This window comes from Betta splendens, chromosome 16 (genome assembly GCF_900634795.4).
Source record: "Betta splendens chromosome 16, fBetSpl5.4, whole genome shotgun sequence".
In the NCBI taxonomy this organism is placed as follows: Eukaryota; Metazoa; Chordata; class Actinopteri; order Anabantiformes; family Osphronemidae; genus Betta; species Betta splendens.
In genome coordinates, this window is record NC_040896.2 from 7,210,182 (window position 1) to 7,232,510 (window position 22,329).

The 22,329-nt window shown below is 43.8% G+C and overlaps 1 protein-coding gene across 7 annotated transcripts; it reads right to left on the reverse strand.

Annotated features, from left to right (window-relative positions):
- Window positions 1-734: 734 nt before the first annotated feature.
- gramd1a (GRAM domain containing 1A) lies at window positions 735-21,536 on the reverse strand. 7 transcript variants are annotated; one of them, XM_055503505.1, is made up of 21 exons: window positions 21,257-21,536; window positions 20,726-20,832; window positions 17,367-18,408; window positions 12,423-12,645; window positions 12,205-12,225; window positions 11,925-12,009; window positions 11,660-11,763; window positions 11,360-11,455; window positions 11,120-11,200; window positions 10,274-10,392; window positions 9,756-10,065; window positions 9,168-9,321; window positions 8,575-8,721; window positions 7,561-7,682; window positions 7,145-7,287; window positions 6,493-6,596; window positions 5,975-6,202; window positions 5,503-5,587; window positions 4,898-5,005; window positions 2,673-2,793; window positions 735-2,531 (listed from the first exon to the last, which is right to left on the reverse strand). In XM_055503505.1, the coding sequence occupies exons 3-21, from the start codon at window positions 17,819-17,821 to the stop codon at window positions 2,433-2,435; spliced, it is 2,805 nt and encodes a 934-aa protein (XP_055359480.1). In that variant the 5' UTR covers window positions 17,822-18,408; window positions 20,726-20,832; window positions 21,257-21,536; the 3' UTR covers window positions 735-2,432. The 7 variants fall into 7 exon arrangements, with proteins under 7 accessions (XP_055359480.1, XP_055359482.1, XP_055359484.1 ...); XM_055503507.1 differs by lacking the exons at window positions 20,726-20,832; window positions 21,257-21,536 and adding exons at window positions 19,117-19,461; window positions 19,635-20,046; XM_055503509.1 differs by lacking the exon at window positions 17,367-18,408 and having other exon boundaries at window positions 21,257-21,529.
- Window positions 21,537-22,329: the final 793 nt, after the last annotated feature.

The following is a 22,329-nucleotide window of genomic DNA, read 5'->3' on the forward strand; positions in this document are numbered from 1 at the left end:
CATGAATCCGTCACAGCTTGTAGGACTGGAACCACACCAACCACCAGGTGGGAACTGGGACTGAGGCCCATCAGAACACTGCGACTTGACCTGTCAGCACAACTCATCGTGGGTCTGTGCTCCTCCGTCAGAGGCTTCAGCGGCTTAACTGCCACAGATATATAGGATCTCTGTGAAATTACAACAGTGTATTATTTGACCAAGGTTTAGATTCTCTATTATCTGACCTGCACTTTTTGCTGAAGCTGTGAGAAGAGAGATCAGAAACTTGATCAGGGAACTGATCATCTCAGTTCTGAGCCAACAAAAGCCAAACATTCCCCAGTGTGGGGACAAAAACATCTGACAAACACATGAAACGACTGTCAGGGCGAGAAATGGGACTTTTTTTTTTTTAAATAAAATTATTTTGCTTAAAGCACTGATTCAGAGCAAAAGATCTTCTAGGTTAGTTCTGCAAAACGTTTCTACTTTTACTTGGGACTAAACAGGAATCAAAGCCCTGCTTCTGGCACCGGGTGTGTCCTTGAGCAAGACACTTCGCACTGAGCACCGCCCTGTGTCTGCCCACTGCTCCCACAGGAAATGGGTTAAAACACAGAGGATAATTCCCCAATGTGGGATCAATAAAGTTCAATTATTAATGCTTTCCTTTTAGATTATATAGAAAACTTCTTATAACCCACTGAGTGATTTTCAAAATAAAGACAAAAAGCTGTTAAGAGACACACGAGGACTTGTTGCAGGTTTTATACGTTTTCATTTCTCTCCATGGCGTGGTGTACAATCACATCATCTTTACAGTACATTCTCATCCCCGCTGCTCCTTACAGCCCCCCCTCCCTCAATAAATATTACACCCTCATTATCCACAGAGGGCCATGCACAGCAGGGCCCACACTTATGCAGACACCATTTTCAGTGAGAGAGAGAGAGAGCAAAGCGGTGAAGAGGTGAAGGTGATGAGAGCAAAGAGGAGAGAGAGGAAGAGTGAAGGTCGAGCGATGAGTAGAATTGAATGAGCTGTTTTCACATCAGAGGCCACGAACCAAGAAGACAGAATGAAAATAAACATCAGAACAGACAGAAAGTGAAAAAGGAATTCCATAAAAACACAAGATGAGCGATGCAAACAAAAAATACTGCAGTACACGTTCCCTTTTTTTCACACGGGTCTGCTTGGTCCTTTTTTGATTTGAAACATCTGTCCGACTCACACGACAAACAAGTAGCTGACTGATGTTTTAGCTTTTTACCTGATCAAACCTGTGGTAAATCCTGAACTGTTCACTGTGAACCAAACGTGGAAGAGAAAAACAAAAGCAAAGTCATGAAAAAGTAACAATGAGGACTCACTCGCTCACTCACACACGTCAGGTTACACTCTACGCTGCTTGTTTTCATTTTAAACAACTTCTACACATTCACACACATCGTCTTCATCGTTATTATTATTATATTCTACTTTGTTTCAAACATTCAAAAAGTACTAGAATCACTATGGCCATTATTGCTGTGATCAGTAATCGTTCCCCTGTAGCAACAGCAGATCAGAGCAAACCACAGCCACCGCACGACTTAGCAGGACAGGACTTGGAATCACAAGTCATTGGTAATAATAAATACTGGAACGGTTTGAGCAACTGCTCGCTGTCCTCAAACAACCCAACACACTGATTTGGAAAAACGATAAAACACAGACAGGACCGTTGGGAGTGTGTCTAAAACTCAGGGTCAAGACTAAAGTATGTGGTGTTGAAATGCATCTCGTGCCCGTTGGCAGATGACTGACAGCCTAATTAGGGTGAAAACTAAAGTGTCTCGTGTTGAAATGTTCCTCGTTCCCCGGCAGCTCCTGACGGGACTCGACTCAGACGTGAAAGAACCCAGTTCCTGACGGAAGGCGCGAGAGTGGTCCTGCTCCTGTCAGCACTCTCCTCCTCCGAGGCTTTTGTTTCAGCAGGCGTTAGGCAGGGCTTTCTGTCCAGAGCTGCCACGAAATGTTGAGTCCAGACGAGCAAAGTCTGTGATAGTCGTAGATTTTCCTAAGAGGTCAGAGATTTCGAATGATTCTGACCATTCTGGAAGTTCTGCATGATTCTTGATGTGTGGATGGTCCGGACCGGCCCACCAGTGGCCTGGGTCCATACAGATGTCCTGCAGCTCTTAGTAGATTATTGCTGTGGTCCTAAAGCTTTCAGTGTGAAGGAGTTCACTGAAGTTGTAACTGCTTGAGGCTGAAGGCGGCCGTCACCATTTCAAGCCAGTCAGGCCAAGGTAAGTGCAGGTAATGTGGTCTCCCTCCAACTACCGCACCTGGGTTTGATTTGGAAATGAGGGAGGGAACAGGTACATGTCCTGATAAAGGATGACCTTCCCCTAATTCTACTCTACCAGTTCACCAAGGTGGGGTCCAAGGCAGGGCTCAGGGCTCAGGGCTCAGTAAGGGAGTCTGCGAGGGGGTCAGTAGCATCCTGTTGCACCTCTGGGACAACGATTCCTCGGTGGAGCTTCTCTAGAGACTGCTTCATCTGGGAGATAAACATAGTAAAATGTGGGAGTGAGGAGGAGTTTACGGGGAAGGCAAGATGAGTGGGTTACATAAGGATGTGATGCATGTGTTTATTAATCGATAAACCAAAGCGCACACAAACACACACTCACACACATACCTGGTCCAGCAGTGTGACCGAGGACTGCAGGATCTGCTGCCACTTACTGAGCTGGGCCTGGTGAAACTGCCTCTGGAGCTGCAGGACCTGAGCCCACTCTCCAGCCGTCTGGGGCAAAGGACTGCAGGAAGAAGGAGAGCACAGGAATAAATATGCTACTGCACACGCAGCACTGGCAGCTGAGGAATAACAGAAGCCATAAGGACACAGCCTTGAAGTGATAAAACAGACAAGCACATCTGTCGCAGGACGAGGACCTTCAGTGAAAACGGATGCTTCAGTGTCAGACGCTGAAGGACACCACGTGAACTCAACCTTCACAAACTGTAACCAGGCAGAAAACCACTGGTGACGCAACTACAAGACTAAGCAGTGCAAAGATCTTATCAATGTGTGGGAATTGGATGGGAGGCATATTTGATGCAGACTGAGTGAAGACTATCACACAGATGGTACCAACCATGTTTTTAACTTAGAATGACTTCCAGCCCCATCAAGAAAGGAAGCAGAGACACATGACAATGATTCACACTGAAATCACCATCATACAGGGCTTTTGTTACAGAAAAAAATAACAACAAAAGGGATTTAAATGCTCTCTATCCAGAGGATGAGTGTTTAAGGAACAGGGACGTTCTCCCTCTAGCAAAAACATTTATTTATTTTATTTAGTTTATTTATATAGCACTTTTACATCTTGTTGACCAAAGTACTTCAGATCATATCAAACCAGATAATTAGAAGATAGAAAGCATAGAAGACTCCACTGAGTATGAAAAGCTGTTTTAAAAGCTAGCAGGTTTGGCGCTGCTCTGACACCAAGAGGCAAGCTGTTCCATAGCCTACAAGCTAACGCTGAGAAGGCACGATCACCCCTACGTTTGCGTTTTGTCCTTGGAACGTCCAAGAGAAACTGATTCGAGGACCTGGGTGATCTTGCTGGAATGTGAAGCTGTAAGAACTCGCTGAGGTAGTGTGGAGCAAGTCCATTTAAAGCCTTAAAAACAAAGGTCAATAAATTAAACTCAATTCTAAAATTAACCGGACGCCAGTGAAGAGAGGCCAGAACGGAGGCTATATGGTCAACCATATGGATCCATCTGAAGACAACCAAGAGAAGACAGATTAACTCCAGTATACAGGGCATCGCAACAGTCAAGTCTAGAACTAATAACATCATGAATTTTAATTCAAAGTCATTAAAAGAAAGAAAAGACCCTGGACAAAGGCCTCAATGGTAGCAGGGTCTCCAAACAGAATGTACTTAGTGTGTGAATGTACTTTTTCTTTCGTTAAGGTGAAAAACATTTTGTGCCAGACATGCCCTTAAGTCTTTCACAGAGTCAAATAGGGGTTGAAGTAACGTACCTCCCATTGTCTTTGTGAGTAGATATATCTGTATAAAATAGAGCCCAATGGAAGCATATATGATGAAAAAATAAGTGGACCGAGCACAGAGACTTGGGGGTACTGATGGTAACAGCAATGCTCCTATTACTAAGATATGACGTGAACCAGCTGAGGACAGTACCCTGGATGCCCACACAGTGCTCCACACGAGACAAGAGGATTTTGTGGTCCACTGTATCAAATGCACCAGTAAAGTCTAAGAGTAGCATCAGAACTGAGTCTCCAGCAGCTCTCGCCAACAAAATATAATTATGAATTTTTAGTAATGCAGTGCTGTGTTGAGGCTTAAATCCAGATTGGAATTTATCCTCAATATCATTATCTTTCAGAAAAGACTGGAGTTGTTTAAAAACAATCTTCAGAACTTTTGACAACAATGTCAAGTTAGAAACAGGTCTGAGGTTAGAAGGCAGTGAAATATCTACAGTAAAGCTGGCTTGAAAGAAGAGGTCGAACAACAGCATGTTTAAGAGCTGTTGGAACTGACCCAGTACTCAAGCAACAATTAATAAGTGCCAAAACACTGGGCCCCACAGTCTCAAAAACACCTTAAGTAGTCTAGTAGGCCTAGTGTCCAGAACACTGGGATGTTTTTATGAACTGAACCACATCACATAGCTCAGACAGAGACACCTGGATAACATTATCAAAGACAGCACTCCACAGAGTTGTCAGTAAAGCTCAGGACTAAAAGTGACATCACCAAGCACAGATCCCACAGGAATAACACCACAAACCAAACACCCATTAAGAGCTGCTCCACTGGGTGGAGAACAGAGAGAACAGTTGTATGGAAAAAGCCGAGGCGTGTTTACCTGTCAGCAACAGAGTAGGAGTGCCATGTCTCCAGTGTATGAGCCGCTCTTTCCAGAGCGTACAGCTTGTAGAACAGCAGCATGTTCAGAGCCACCAGCACCACCAGACTGACGAGGAGACAAAGAAGAAAGGGTTAAAACAGCAGGATGACTTCAGTCGATCAGACAGAACAGCAGCGGAAGCAGCTTCACTCACAACACAACGTTTTGATGCAGGAAAAATCCATCCGAATACAAACAAAGCAGATTCAACAAATGTGAAGCAACACATTCACACTTCACATTCAGTCTACATGAACCTTAAACTGCTTTGTCTGGTGGATTGTTTCCTAACAAACTATCACAGCTCATTACGCAGGCAGTGGTAGAAAAGTCAAAGGCTCTGATACGAACCTGATACAGATCCTACGAACAAGAAGTAGCGCAGAAAAAAAGGGACAAGAAGAGAAATGGCAAGAAAGAGAGGCTGTCAGTAAGAAGACGGATGATAAGCAAAGTGTCTGAAAGAGGGAGCAGAGAGCTAATACACACATCAGTGTAGGAAGGTAAGGTCTACTAGGATGCCACAGCAGAACACACGCAAACCTGAACAGAAGTTCACTTACATGAAGCTGACGATGAGGAGGATGGTTGATATGCCGCTGTGTGCTCCGCCACGTGAGCGCTCACCCAGCTTCATGTAGTGAGCATCTATCAACAAATAATGTTTGAATCAATTCAATTTTCGCATTTAGGAGAAACTGCACATTTTCTACAGAAACAACTACATTCTGTTTCAGAGGAACATGGGACAAAGAAATCATTTTTATTTAATGATTTATTAACTCAAACTATTACTGCTTTCCACATCCTTGTATCTAATCATCGAATTTAAAGTTCCCTGTTGAGTTCATGTTTAAAGGTTTATGGTTAGTATTTTGTATTTAGTGTTTAGACGTCTTGTTGATTCCTGTACAGACCCTCAAGGCTAAACCACCAGTAGGGGGCGGTATTGTGTAAACATTTGATTTGTGTACATGACATGTAGATATCATGGACAAGGCTCAAAGTATCTTTATTGTTTGTATTGTGGCTCACTGGTTTCTCTGCGGTCCCTCTGCTCCCCAGCTCCTCGGTCTCCCTGTTCGGGGCCCAGGCCTCCTCCGTCCCTCTCTCGGTCTCTCTCCCCCTGCCGTCGGGAGCAGGTCCGTTTGCGACGCCGCAGGGCTGGAGGGGTCTTGGCAGCATCTGGGCCCACAGCTTCACCGGTGGTTACCACAGACACCTCAGACTGCAGCAACGTCTCCAGCTTGCACACCTCGCTCTCTGCAAAGAGCAAGTACACACAAAAATAAAGATGTGAAGCATGGGCCAAGCATAGGCCCATGCTTTACCTAGAACATACCACAGCAAACCTCTTGAACCACTTGTTGTTAGAGAAAACAGTGGCTGACACGAATGATGAGCGAACAGCATGGCTAAACAAAAGCCACATGCAGTTTATTTATCAGTTTGATTTTTTGCTACAAACTTAAAAAGGAAATGGGCTTTTAGGTCAGTTCAGCTCTCACACGCCGTGTCTAGAGAAGTGCTGAAGAGGCGGACACGTGACTCACCCATGTGTCTGTAGTACTCCTCGATTCCACTCCAGGTGTTCTTTTCAATTAGCGCCTTCACAAGGCTCCACGGCTGCTTCCTGTAGCAGATGTCTGAGGAGACTCTGGCCAAAGCAACAAGTTAGCAATTAGTTATGAACAATAAACCCTCCTCACTAATTCAAGTTCATTTCATCAAACATCTTAACTGAGAGACTATTACATATAAGATGATCTGCCTCTAATTAGTGATTACAGCCTATTCAATGATGTGAATGACCCAAAAACCCATGAAACAGCTCAAGGCCTTTTTTTCAAATATACTATGACTATGGTGTGACCCTGAAGTTTGAACACCGATATAAAATATAAAACTGTCGTTGTTCTTTTGAGATGCTGAAACCAGGACATGCATTTACTAAAAAAGCATTTAAAACCATTTGTATCATTAATATTAAATTAAAAATAAAAGTGGGAGTGATTGAAAAAGTGAACTAGCTAGAGCCCTCGTGACAAGTTTCTATATCTTTAAGCAGAAGCAGATGTTTCAGAACTGAACTGAAAACATGAGCTTGTGTAGCTACACCTTCACTATTAGTAAACTGCAGCTTGTCACTGTAAACTCCAGAGTCAAACTTACGCATGGATTAGCAGAGTCTTACAACAAACCTACCTGAGCCGGCTCTTGTGCTTGTTGATGGAGGTGAGGCAGTATCTGTGGACAGTGTAGAAGTAGTCCTGGTAGGGAATGCCTGAGGTAATGACCTCCGAGTCCACCACGAAGCACTCTCCCCGGGCACTGCTCTTATGCAACGTCTGGACAAAGGAAGAGTCAAGGTTTATTCTTAATGGTATTCCTCTGTAACAAAGGCCAAATGTCAGCAGACCAGTGGGCCGTTTTCTGTTGTACTGTAAATCACTATGCAAACAACACTAACTGTATACTATTTGTACGATAACTATTAAACTGCTCCATCACAGATGTTGAGAAATAATCTGTAGAAAGATTATGTCAAATGTCAAAAGGAGATGTCAAAATAAACCTATACAGACAAACTTTAAACTAAGTGTGTGTCCGGAGGAACTGACCTGCGTCTCCACCACAGGGGCCGTCTTTGGGCCGAGGGGATTGTTGAGAGCGATGGTGTAACTTAGCACACGGCTGGAAGTTCCACTGTTGCTGTCCTGCTGCCATTCACCCACCGACAGGTCTGCAAGAGACCAAAAGACGGAGGAAATGCGTGAGTTGATAGAATAAGAGCCATAAAATGACGTTGTTAAAGGACAGACAAGGTTGTGAATTTGTGAATGAGATGAAAAGGTTCAGAAAGTGTGAGAGTAGAGAGCGGGGGGAGAGAGAGAGAAAAGGGGTCAATGGAGACTCATTCGTTCATAAAGAGAAATGCCCCAATTAGAGCTGCACAATGTTCTCTAGCGTGCTGGGCCTCTGACTGGGGGAGACACCGGCAAAATCCACTTCACGGCTTCGTCTCGGAGTTAAAGTGCACAAACCTGTCTGAACTATACACAGCAAAATCAAAAGCTTCTCCAAATACCTGCGCATCAATGCAAAAACAGAAAACAAAAGCAGAACCTGTGAGAGCCTCTGCTCAAGGCTGCATTAACATCTTATCCCTTTTTCCTTATTAGTGGTACAACAGTAAGATGCAGCAGGTGTCGGACAGGTGGGATGAGGTCAACGCTGGTATTTATCCACTTACATTACTTTAAAAACATGGTTTCACACAGTGCTGCATTTCTCTTCTCCCCGGGGTTAAATAACACAGGACCAGTACAAATACAAGAGCCGAGTTCAATGGAATGAAATTGCCAAATAGAGAAAGAACTTTCCACCCACAGAAGCCTTCGTCGTCCAGTAAACAGTCGAGCAACAACAAAGCCTGGGTCTTAACTGTCACTGTCGCAACAGGAAAAACTTGATTTCACGCACTCAGAGTTATGCAGTAAGTTAACGCGTGTTCTGTAAACGGTGCTGAATCAACTCCTGGATGCAGGAATGTTACAAAATTGATTGGCAGCATTAGAAAGTGTTTTTTTAATAATTAGTTATATCTTGTGTGTCTAAGTGTTTGTTGTACCTACCAGTAAAGTGTCGCTGGGAGAAAAGATGCTGGATGAAATGTGTGTCCGCCGAGAAGAGCAGGTCGTGCACCTTGTCCACACTCATGCGGACGACCGTGTTGATGTGCAGCCGTCCACTCAGGTCCATGCAAAAGGATTCTATTTCACCTTAATGTCAGAAGAACAGAATATTTGATTAATATAAACAGTTATGGTTAAACATTTATCCCTGATCCAAATGTTAACCATGCAGTGTTACATAAACATTAAGATGACTGTGAGTTTGCTCAAGTCATAAATGTGACACTTGCGCTTTCAGTATAAGGTTAAACGTGAGTTACTTCCTGAAACCTTTGTTGACCAGGAAGTGAGAAAAAAGCTGCAAGCAGTCAATCACAGTTAGCGTCACTAATTGAGTTAAATTGTCTTGATGGGTTAATTATCAAATAATTATGGAAGAAAATGTTTTTTGTGCCAATCACATAGATGGGATGCAGCCTCAAAGAAGTTCACATATGAACTCAAAAAAACCTGTCCTATTATTTACATTTCAAGCATTCCTTATGCAAATCAAACTTCCACATCTCTTCTGGGTCCACAGAAACAACACTCACTCTCTTCTTGTGTGTCGGAGGAGTTGCTTGGGTCTGTGGGCAGCTCCTCGTCATTGGTCATGTCCAATGAGGAAAGGTTTCCCAGACTGGTGGTTGGTGGGGGCAGCATTTGATTGGCCGACTCAGACAGGCTGTCCCCTCCCTCTTCCAGATTCTAATGCAGTTAAAGGGAAACACAGTTAGGAAGAGGTCTGCAGGGAAAGAACACCCCACTGTCATATGACTTGAGAGGAAAGAGACCTCAGCTGGGCTGAGCTTGTGTCAGGAAACATGGGGACAGACAGGATTTAGTAAATGTCAGGTTCAAACTTCATTTCATGCAGGATAAAGAAAACTAATACACACAATACTCCCAGCTGCATATCATGATTTACTGTTTACCACACTGACACTGAATCTGTTAGAGCTACAACAGAAAAAGGTGTTTTACAGGTAAGGACTATGCTTTTATCTATATGATTACATATAGTTACCACCATCTTAACAAGTCTGGACTAAACCCAAGTAAAGCACATGAAATAAAAAGCACATCCGTTTGCATTGAGGACAGAAAATTGAAAAGTTGACACTTGAGTATTAAGCACTCACAAAGGAGGCAGCAGCAGAGACTGGGGCAGAGGCAGAAGCGTTGGTGGGAGTGGTGGATGGTAAGGAGCTTTGTGAGCTTGGCGGGCTGGCTTCCAAAGCATCAGAGGAGATTCTGCATCCAGATGAGGAGGGCACCTCTATAGGCAGACAGGAGGCAGATGAAGGGGGAGAAGAGCCCACAAGGTTTGAAGAAGAGGAAGGGCTGCTTAGAGCACAGGGCACCAGGGGAGGGGGCGAGCTGCCTACGGAGGGAACCGACACCGAGCTCAGGTCTAGTAGATCTGTGACTGACACTGAATCATCTCCTGGCCTGAGGAACAAAGGAACAGGAAGTGAGAATGAGTGTAACAGATACAAATACAGAGTGAAAGTCAGTCCGTGGGAATTAATGTAGTAATTAAACAAGACATTCATTCTGACCTAAAGATTAGCATGAGTTTTTTAATCAAAATGCATCTTGCCTGAATACATTCAGCAACTAAAGGCTAAACACACACTCATGACGTATCTACACTCACAGTAGGCCGTTCATGTGTTCTGCAGTGGGAGAGACGTAGTCGTCATCTTCACTAGTGAGGCCCAGTTCAGTGCCGTAACACTGGTGGACGATGTGCCAGAGCTCTTTGGGGGACAGAGACTGTGAAAACAACACAATTAAACAGAGAACACACGTTTTGCTATAATCAATTAGACAGTAGCTCTGGATGCCAGGTTTGCTTATGCGTAGCACTACTGATTATAGGTCTACTATGAACTGCCCTGAACACAGCAGAACCTGTGTCCATAGCACCACAAAGAAACGGCATTGACTGGGTCTAATTGCACGTTAAATACCAATCGATTCTGACTGTAATCAGGATGCCAACAGTGAACGAGGTGACACATATGTGGTTGCTATATTTATTGAAGTATAAATAGGAACATCCATCGTGTTAGGACACAGCCACTGGATTGCATTTATGATATGATAAATAAAATAAAGAACCACTGGTACTTAAAACTGTTAATCTCCTGATTTTCAGTAACAAGGTTTTGCCAGATTTTGACTATGCTCAACTCAACTTCATCTTAAGTTCAGAAGTAGTTGTGGTTAACACAATTAACAACGTGGGGAAGTTTTGTTGACAGCTTTTGTAAGTGATGAACTGACTTCATTCCACTACCAGCATATTATAATGTTAAGCAGCTGTGTTTCTGCATAGTCAGTGTTCAAATTAGCATCTGTATTTACCCAGTAAATAATAGTGATTTTAAAGGTCTGAGCCTGTGTTTGTTGTTGTCTCCAGCCTCATGACACTGCTTTCTATTCGAGGATCATAACTACTAGCCATAAACCACCAGCGTTGGTGAGAAAGAGGCCATACCTTGTCCAACAGTGCGTTCTGCCACAGACGAAAAATCATCATGAAGCTGCGATCCCTTGCTCCAAAAGAAGTGAAGAAATGCTGAAGAGTTGAAAATCAGTTGAAAGGAGAGGAAGGAGGGTACAAAGATGATGAAAGCAGTGTCAGTGGTAGAGTCACCCTGTAAGTTGAACTATAAACAGCCAACACGTTTAGATGGTGAAAAAAAATATATAGTGGAAGTTCTGATGAAAAACAAACTTTTTCATTGTCAGTGCTGATTTGGATGGCGTTTGGGATGAGCTTGGCAGTCTTTTCCTTGGTCATGGAGGTCACATCTTTCAGCAGAATAGTGATCTACAAGGAGAAGGATTTACTTAGTGCTGTGTGCTTTTCTATGTACACAGTTCTTATCAACATTAGCCTGAGCATATCTAAATTGATCTGCAAACAAGTACATTTAAAAGGATCTTATCAGATCTTATCAGCAGATGTGACATTAACCAGGTTACAACAGGCATGTGCGCGTGTCGGTGTGTACACAGTGTGACAATGACTTACAGTGGTTTCCCAGCGGAAGATGTTACTGTAGAAACACAGCCAGTTCTCTGACAGATAAAGGCGGCCCTGAAGGAGTATGTCCTTCTGCAGAGCACAGGAGTAGTCTGAGGAGGCAAACAGAGACGGCTGTATCAGGAGAGCTTTAAACAATACAAGTGCTTGATTTCAAAGTAAGAGGTTGCTCCCAATGTTAAGTGGTGTGTGTTGACGCAAGCGGGGCCTGCATGTGCTCAGCACGCATCAACACTGGTAACGTCTCACTCACCCACTATAAGACGCTCTGTATCAGGAAGTTTCTTGAAGATTTTACGAAAATCCTCATTCCTCTGTTTGTATGTAGGACTGAGAACCTGTGGAACAGAAAGTAAAGTCAAATGAGAACCTGTTCTTTAATTTCATAACTGGACTGTGGAAAAGTCAACAGCCTGTAGGTAGACTGGAATACTTGATTAAACGCAAGGATAAAACAAACTGTTCTATACTTGTTTAACAATGAAAACAAACATTGGAATAAAATTCACCTACATATGTTAATGTGTACTTACATTGTACCAGCTCTGCACCTTCTGTAAAGAAAAGAAGAGGATCTTAAATAATAGCTCTCAAAAGGCGTCTGTAGGGATAAACGCTACTCGGTTGAAGATAAAAAATTATGGAGCACTATTAAAGAGTCAAAGGTTCCTTGTATTAGTCCGTTTCTTTTACACTTAGAGCTCCACGAGTGTTTGTGAGCAGTAGTCTGAGCCGCGCAGTGGATAGTTACCTTGGCATTGCGGCTGAAGTGGCGAGAAGCAATGGGGTAGGCAGATGTGATGGAGGATGCCGAGGGTATTGAAGGAATCGAAGGCAGGGGGCTCTCTGAGCCGCCTCCCCCACTGCTCTTCTCACCCCCTCCCTCGTTCTCGCTGGCCCTGCCACCTCCGAGGACCCTGCGCCGCAGGGAGGGAGAGCTGCCGGGGGTGCTGCGAGGAGAGTTGCTGGCCGTGCTGGGGAGGACAGACACAAAGAGATTTAGCTCCGGGGGAAAACAGAGGAAACACTCACATTTCATCAAGCTAACATTAATGTCATGTTATGTAGGCCGCAGGCGTTTCCTATTTGATAATAGCATACCATCGCGAAGAGCCTCTATAAGACCAAAGGAGGCCTTCCCAAGGCCAGAGCTATCAGCTAGACTCACTTTGGCAGCCAGTGCAGATTTTAAAGCCATAGCTGTATGTTTAAAAAGAAGCAATCAACATTCAGAGATCCACCTGTTCTGTTTTAACTAAAACCCAAACTAAAATAGAGCCAGACGTGCATTTAGTAAATAAATGGTGTTACAGGCAGCAGTAAGCAGGTCTAGAGCTTCAATGACTGGTGGATAAACCAGTCTGTCAATTGATAGGAGCGTAACAATGGTGCTAATCAACTGATCTTCTAAAAATATGTAAAGCAAACAGAAAAGAGGGCATGTTAAAAACTGTACGACTGATGGCTGATACTATTGAGTCTCCACAGTCCTTGGGGTAATCAAGCAGATGGATCAAACCATATTAGATATTATACCATATTACCATATATAACCATATTATTGTTTTTAGAAATAAACTCATTTATTCATCACCATCGTCATCAGACGTCTGCTCTGGTGCTAGCTGTAAACATACTTGTGACAGCAATCAATGCTCTGCTCACTCAGTCACTTCATGGTGCTGTGGTCGCTTCCTTTCTACAGTTTGATCAATGAAGTCAAAGGCTGAGATGGCTCACTTTAAGTTCAACTGCCCTCCACACAGCTTTGTTCATGATTCCACATTTCTCATTTTATTTTTAACCATAAAGCTACAGGCCTATAATTTACTACATGTCAATCTACAATGTACAATTGCATTCATTTTGAGACAGTTAGCTGAAGCTGATAAAAAGCTTCTCCCACAAACCTGACACTCTCCAACTCCAGCCCTTCAACACATTTAACTCCATTTGCCTTCACTCTATTCAGTGTGACAGTTGTGCTTATCTGCCTACACGTTTATTATTGCTGTAGCAATGTGTAAACACTGTGCTTGTTTCTTGTCAAATAAGCAATAACACTTAGTTAGTTTAATAAAAACAATTACAAGTACTGAAGCCCTGATCACAATGGATCACAATGAAAAACTGAAACAACACATCATCACCAAGGCAACACGACTGATGCTGGGAGAGGATGAGTGAGGCTGAAGCCCGCTCCGGAACACACCAGCTTCGTTTCATACCAACATAATCCCGAAATATTACCTTATCAAAGGCAACAGCGTTAATCTGTTCGGCATTATGACAGGCAGCGTTAATCCATCTTTCGCCAAACGCGCACACGGGCTGTGGGTTCTGTAAATAGGTTTGATGTGCGTCAGGCCGTGGGGGGGTAGGTGTCAAACCTAAAGCACCGACAGGAAGCCCAGCACAGACCCCGACCACAACACGCACACACGCCACCGGCTAACAGGCAGCTAGCGTTCTAGCGCCCCACAAGCGTCCAGCCTGGTGAACAGGCAGCACAATAGAACCGGACGAACCCACAGAACCGAAACAGCACAGGCACGAGCCGATAGGAGGAGCTCGTTTAAGCTAACAGACCCGACTAATGTGACTGTGGAGGCTGCTGAGGTCAGCGACAGGACGAACCCACGCAGCTAATCAGACGGTGGCCGCACGTAAATGACCCGTGGGTCCACATCGATGACTCATGAGCATCCGCGAAGGTGGAGACCCAGCGACGCCGTCAGCGCCGCAGCTCCGCTGTTGTTACTCACTCGAACATGTCAGGAGACGGTCGCGATCCGCCTTGTAACGTTATACCCACAAAACACACGCTGCTGCTCGCTCTGGTATCAATATGGCACCGGGGTCCGGGCCAGACGCTGCGGGGATGCACGGCCGCCCTTCTGCCTCATCGGCTGCGCTTAGCTTCGGGGTGAAACTGCGCCCATCGCCCACCGTCCCGCGGTCGGATGCTAATTTCCCATGGTGGCCGACGCCCCGCGCCTCGCAGCCGGCTACGGCTGACACCGCTGCTGCCTATGCCGACTGCAGGACCCGGTAGCAGGCTGGCGTCGCTGCTCCCATCCGTAATCTCCTTTGCAAGTGCAGAGAGGGGGAGGAGGGAGGGGGAGGAGGCTCCATGCGTGGAGCGAGGCCTTGTTGTTGCACAGCGAGGTGCTGCTGAACTGGGGACACCGATAAGGGCGATACGGCCGAGTCTGAACCAAGGGTTTATCTGAATTCAGAGAAAGGAAAGTGGTACCAGCAGTCTTTATTCACATCCAAACAAGCGCCAGCTTCACTTTCCTACTCCTGATCTGTTGTCTTTGTTGAGTTTTTTTAGAATAATATCTTCACAGCATCACGCAGTAAATTTCTTCTGATAACCAAATGACATATCAGCTAATAAGAAGAACGTTATCTACACATCATTTGTGCTTCATTTCCTATTTATGTAGTTTTGCCGGCTCACCATCATCATATACAGGAAAAATAACCAATCAGTCATAAGTTAAAGGTTGTGCAATGCAAGTAAAAACAAGGTTGCAACAGGACGGTCACTAATACTGAGACCATGTCTGCTTGTGGTGGATTCACCTGGCCCAAACCCAGAACCCACCCAATCCCATAACCCTCAATCTTTCTGTCCATCCCCCTGGATTAGAGTCCACAACATAATCCACGCTGGGCTGAGCCAGGCCCACACTGCCACCATTATGTCTCCCTCCGTCTAATCTGCTTTACAGAGGTTCACCAATATCCCGTAATGACTGTGTCATGGGCCAAGTAGGCACCGAGAAAGAGACAAGAAAAGAGACAGAATGCTTGTCGAAGTATGATTAAAATGGTACACGATGAGTTTTAATACGACAGGATGTACCCGTTCTATTCACACTTCTTTTCCCATCAATAGAAAAACTCATAGCGAAAGAAAGATGATGCAGACACCTTCTGCAAAAGCTTTAGGCTACTTAAGAAAATGACAGGTTCTATCACGCGCGCACTGTGATACGTTAGCATGTGTCGCCGCTCTGCCTTAACATCATTTTACCATATTTGCTGTAGAGTGACTGACATCTTTACCTGGTTTCTATCAACATATGTCTGCAATTGTACAACATGTGAATACTTCCAGGGATTTTTTTTTACATTTGGCAATTTGGCCAGTTCTGATGCAACAATTATTTTAAGAACCAATATATTTGCATACAGAGAAATTGTATAAAAGGGTTATTCAATAATTAAACCTTTAGCTTTCTATTATTACACAGACCTTTATTTGAATATTGTTGATCTATTTTCTACTGTGAACATACCTATCTGCAAGTAGTTGCATTTGTTTTTTTATTACCTTGTGCCTATTTAAGTACACACTGTGTTTAGTGTTACGCTGGGACCTTCGGGGAAATGCACTGCGCATGTGTATATGGAATGACAATAAGGCTTGGGCAGGTTGCGTGTAGCAGAGGCAGAACACTCCTTCTCTAAGTTTCAGTGGTTCTGTATTGAACCATAAGCTATTTTTTCTTTGTCTCTAACCCTGTTTATTAGCTACTCAGAGAACTGTGAAGGCCTATTTCTTATGTGGGTTGTTTAAATTAGGGTATATAAGTCTTGTTCTGAACTTTGCAATATTTTAAAAATCATTTAAAATATACATATATACCAAAACATTCATATCCCAAGTTCAGTTAATTAACTCATTATGCAGCAAATACAAGTAGGTAAAAAGTGAAGCAGACAAGGGCACAGCTGTTCATATGGTTACCAGGAGAGAATCACTCTTCACTTGTCCTCTGTAGCCTGCTGCAGTGGTGCACGGAACATCGTCTGATTGGGCTTATATGACATCATCAGACTAAGCTCCCACTTCCATTGGTTGGAGGTGATGTCATGATTTGAAGAAAGGATAAATATCACACGAACTCCGCCTCCAGCTCTGTGACTGACCCAGCTCGGTTTTGTCTTGCTGTTAGGACAGCAGTCCTTGTGTCTTTGTTCCCTGTGTGCTTACTGCTTCTCTTATTTAAAGGACATACAGGCCTGTTCCAAAGGTGTAAAGTTATTGTTTTAAATTTGAATTACACTATTTTATTAGTGCTTAGCGTGGAGTAACATGTCTTGCTTCACCACTGAAATTGACCATCTGAGTGTTGGGTTTTTGATTCTTATATCATAAATATACCATAATTCAACTCAACTCACTCAGGAATTTAACTGCATAATCTGTTCTCACTAGGTTTAGCCATCAGCTAATTAACTCCAGCATGTTCCAAAATAGTTGACCTCGTGGCATCTGAGAAAAGTCGAGCAAGCGCAAATCTGTCAGATGTAAGACAACTCTATTCCCCAACAACTCACACTGATGATAAGCTACTCGCTACGCTTCATTTATTGCTGAGAAATCTGGTCTCAGTAGACCTGAATGCAAATTTGAGGTTTAACAGAGCGATAAAAGACAAAGTTAGCGCTGACAGTGTGACTGCTCTGCTCTAGTTCTCTGAACTCTATGTGGTGCCGTTGGTGTTTAAGACACAGTAAGTGAATCCAGCGTTCAGGTTAATAAATGAATTAAAAACACTGTTCTCATTTGTGGACCTTTTGCTTATCAGTAAAAAACAAACCGACTGCTACAATGAAATCGCATGACTTCTTTTTTCAGTGACTTGCTGATTATTTGGAATAAATTCAGCAAACCAACCTGGAGCAGTCCCAGTCAGAATCTCTAGTGAGCAGGCTCCTAAGAGACCAACGGGAGCGTCGACTTGGGGAAGGACTACGAGACCCTGAGCGAGATGGAGGCAGGAGGTAATCCTGTGAAGCGCTGTCCTGACCTTCCTCTTCAGCGTTGATATGAGTAGCTACTGAGGAAGAAGAATGTGGAACAATGCCTTTCTCTGCAGTCCCCTCGATTACAATTTGAGGTGTTGTGTCCTGGTTAGAAAAGTATCCTTCTCCTTCCACATTTTGTTTCTTAGTTCGAGTCCTCCTGCGGTGCGATCTACTGTGGCGGATGAAGCGTGGCAACCTGGGGCTAGGTGAGCGAGACCGTGATTCTGTATCAGAGGATGGTGGCAGGACAGTCAGCGTTGGGATGGATACAGGATGCGCCATCGTGATACCTTCTGGTTCCACAGGTGAGGACATGGTCATCATGAAAGCTTTCCACAGCCTAATATTCTGTTTCAGTCAAGTCAAAGGCACCAGATAAGGACTTGTTTTTATATTTATAGTTGTGGCTCACCCATGACTGACGTGTCTTCCAGTCATGTCTATTTTTTACAGAATACTGTATTGGGATGGGTTAGCGTGTCACTCCAGGCAGCGTATCTCTGACTGATTTAAGATTTCCTGTGTGAACTTCACATCAAGCAAGAAGCAGCAGCATTGCCAAGAAATAGTTAAACAGTTCACAAGTGTCATGAGCATTCTTCAGTCAAAAATGATGCAGCAGGATGCAAGGAGGAGGCCTGTTAGTTAGTTTCACAAGTCTTGTCTTTAGGCAATCCATTTCCAGTTGTCCGTATATGTTGCATTCAGTGTGACTAAAATGCTGTTTCAACCCTCTTCTATGTTTAGCTTAAGTGCCTCACCCCTTCCACTTCTGCACCTCTTGCAGTCACTTCCAGTGTTTCTCGCCTCTACTCCTTTTGCAGACGTCAAGCTTCCATTTGTATAATCTGGGAGATCTTTGGAAGAGTGGGGGTCCTATACATGACAGATCTGTTTCTGGAAGTAGCTACCTGAGAAGCAAAAAGAGCAGAGACTTGGCATTCAAAAAACTGGCCTACATCTACACGACTAGTTTTTGTATTTGTATATTCCTAAAATATATATTCTGCAACTTCTCAACTAAAGTAAATCATACTAATGTGAGATATTTATGTCCAGTGTTTTAGCTCTGACCATTCTAAGAATATGGGGTATCACATGACAATAATCTACAATTAAATACTGTTCCCTTCAAAACGCTGATCAGTAGGATTTATTTATACTGGGGGTTTTATGTCACTTGTATTCTTTTGCTCAGGATCATACATTTGTAATATATTAGGTACAATGAGTAAAGATTGAGTTTTTCTCCCTTCAAATAACCGAGGAGCAGCTAAAACAAGGTGAAAAAGGGACTGAGCGACAGCAGCCATTGTTTGTTTATTTATAGTATAGACAGTAACATAAAGCAACAGCAATGTGACCACCGTGTGTGCAAGGAAAGTCCGTAGTGACAAGATCCTGCACAGAAAAAGCAGGTGCTCTTTCTAAATGTCAGCATTTCCGTAGGTTGACTTACACAAACACGGCTCACTCTGAAACGGTCTCTCAGAACAAACGCACGATCCCACTCAGACACTGCACCAGACATAAACAACACACCCTTATAATAATACAGGTCATTACTTGGTCTAATTGTCTCTATAGGCTACCACACTCATAACTACATAAAAACGTACTGCAGATGTGTCCTCCAGCAGTGAAGGGCTGCGTGTGTGTTTCACTCCATTGTTTGCCTTCAAAGCAGCCACTTCCAAGTCAAGGGGCCAGAGCACGTCTGGCTGTATTTACAGTGATCTGTTTGAACAAGAACAATCTTGGCACGGACTTGTTTGTCCACAATAATCCACCGTAATCCGCGCGCAGCCTCCGCCATTCAGTCCACGCAAGCCTGCTTTTAGCAGAGAACGTTACGGTGCAGATGAGCAAATGTTCCGGAACAGACGAGCGTGTGATTTCACCTTCATCTCTCGACACACTTGTTGCGCTGCTCTTTGGTTTAGGAAACGCATCACATCAGTGACCTGTAAACCAAGTACGACCAACCACTGCTTAACATTATCTGCTGACAGAAGCGATGTTTTACGGCCTTACGAGCAGAGAAACCAAAGAACCAACTTAAATGCACAATTACGTCTCTCAACAATACGGCGCAGAAAAGCGCACAGGCTGCGTAGATTAAAGTACCAGCTCCTACCTCCCATTGGACGAGTTTCCTCCGTTTTTGTTCTCCTGCTCGGCCTCGAACACGAGCCGGGCCACGGACCGAGAAGTAATGCTAAAATCCACTTTTTCACAGGAACACATCAACATTGTGAGAAGCGAAAAGCCACATCTGCCGGCTGCCGTTAGCCGTTAGCCCGCTAACGCTAAGCCCCCTGCCTCCGGAGGCCAGCTAGCAAAACATTAACTGTTCGGCTTTAACTAGTGCCATTACTTCCCAAGGACAGAGAAGACTAATGTGACGTTTTCCATCTTCACTTTAAAATTACCCCGGTCTAAAATAATAATCAAACTTTACAGCTAATTTAAGAGACACGCTTAGCTTAGCCTTTTGATTTGGCTTTAAAAGTAACAGACAATACGTTTTTGTCGAAAAGTGAAAAGGGACGAAGTCAGTTGGTGGGTTCACCCACCTGTGCCAGGGGGGTCATAATATGTTATATTTAATAAACAAAGCACCCCTGAATATATTTTAGGACGTATCTCACCAGCAAGTGTATTAACCTTAATACTTTAACTACGATGAAGTTACACAATGTTTTATAAACTGAACACAGTCAACTAGCAGTTGAGGCAGTGAGGCAGCACCCCTCCCTGTAACTTTTTGGTACATTCCGAGACAATAACTGTTTAAAAGATGTGGCGAGACCTGGCGAAAATCTGTAACCGTTGAGCTGTAAACGACTTCATCCATAATCCGTCAATTAAGGCAAATAAACGACTTCATCAGTTAAGAAAAGTGACGCAAACGGAACACGACATTATAGTTTATCGGCTTAAGGTAGCAGAAACATGACGTCACCACAACTTTGTCGGTGCACAGCAACAGGTGGAGTTTGCTGAAGTAATGGTTTTAGCTTGATTTCAGTTAATTTGAAGGGAGTTTTCATCACATGGAAATGAATGAATAGAATCGTCGCGACCCCTTGTGTCTAAACAGAGTGTGTGCAGACATGTGTTTCACGTGTCACCTAAACCTAAAACGTGTAGAAGACATTTGCAAGCTTTGATTTAGCAGGTATTTGACGATGACGCTGCTGTTGTGTTGTGTGTTTGCACACTCACCTCTCGTTAGCAGCATTGTATGAGTATATGAGCATATGAGTGTTACACGCAGGATGCAGCCTTCGTGGTTTTGAGCATCTTCTCCAGACAGGTCACTTCGTCTGAGGCTGAAAACAACGTATGTTGACAAGACGTTTACACTTAAGACGGTGCAGAAATGCTAATTATTTTAGCCATTAATATGATAATAAGGAGAAACGGAGGTGTAGAAGATTTTATGCCTGTATTTCTATATATTTCTATACATATATATTTAAACAATAAAAATAAATAAACAAATTAAAAATGCTAATCATGTATTATCTGTGAAAGTAATAGTGTAGAATGCTTCAGTCTTTTCTCCTTAATGTTGAGGAGTCACTGCATCATGCTTTTGAAACACACAATACAGCTGATATTCTAAACTTTACAGCTATAAGCAGAAGAAGGTCAGACTTTTTAAGTAGTGTTTTACGAGTTCTACAGTATTTAAAAACAAGCAGTATAACCTGAAAATCTCAACATCTCTTTAGATGATGAGTTTGTCTTTACCTGCTTTTCAGCTTCAATCCTCCACTGGCGGTTGTTTCTGTCTCCTCCTAAATCCATGGCAGAGCATCACAATGACTTGGCAATTTCAAAGTGTGCGTTTCCGAAGCATCTTCATCTTTGTCGCTCTCTGACGCCGGGCTCCAGCTCCGCTTCCACACAGAGGAGCAGAGGGAGCTACATGTGCAGCTGGGGCAACGCACTGCTGGAGGAAACGTGTGTGGCTGAGCGCGTCTGGCTGCTGAATCGGGGACTGGAAACTCGATCTGTGCTAAAAATAAAATACATGGCCAGCATATCTAGGAAGGAGCTGTGTCTACACACTCACTGTGTACGCGTGTGTAGGATGACAGAGGTGCACCCCCTCCCGACAGGAACCGCAGCCACAGACAACACGTACGAGTCCATCCTTGTCCTTTCCTCGAAGCTTTTCCCCCAGGAGCGGTTTAGTCAAGGCCTCTCTGACAGCTTCTCTTGGACACAAGTGTCATTTTTCAGTTTGTTCTGCTTGTTGTTGTCACTGTCATTCAGAGGCTGCCACAAGGTTAAGAGTGGTGAGGACCAGGGCTTCACTATGTCATCTGGTTGCATCACATGACAACATCCCTGACCTTAAACACAGCCAGATTACGCAAGCACACACAATGCACAACACACACTCCTGGCTGGCGCAACATACACCTCTACGCTGTGCATCTGACTTCTATCACGGCCGAGAGGGAAATGATTCATTTCATCTGCGGCGGGTCTTATATCACCACGCTGGCGCTATCTGCCACATGAATCTCTCTGGCACTGCAGTCAGCACGCAAGTGGAGGCCTTCAGTCACTGTCTGTTTAGTCAGCCTTGACTTCAGGGGCTTGTTTTTGTGACTGGAGCCGGCATTGACTGTCAGCACCTTCCCTGGCAGAAATCACAGCTGATAAGATACACATACAGTGGTGATAATGTGATGGTATCTGCAAAACTGAGAAGAAATGTTTCATAAAACCTAAAATATCAAATATCTTAAACGAGTGGGTATTTAATTTTGACATAACCGCATATCTTTATATATAAAGATTCATCCTCCATC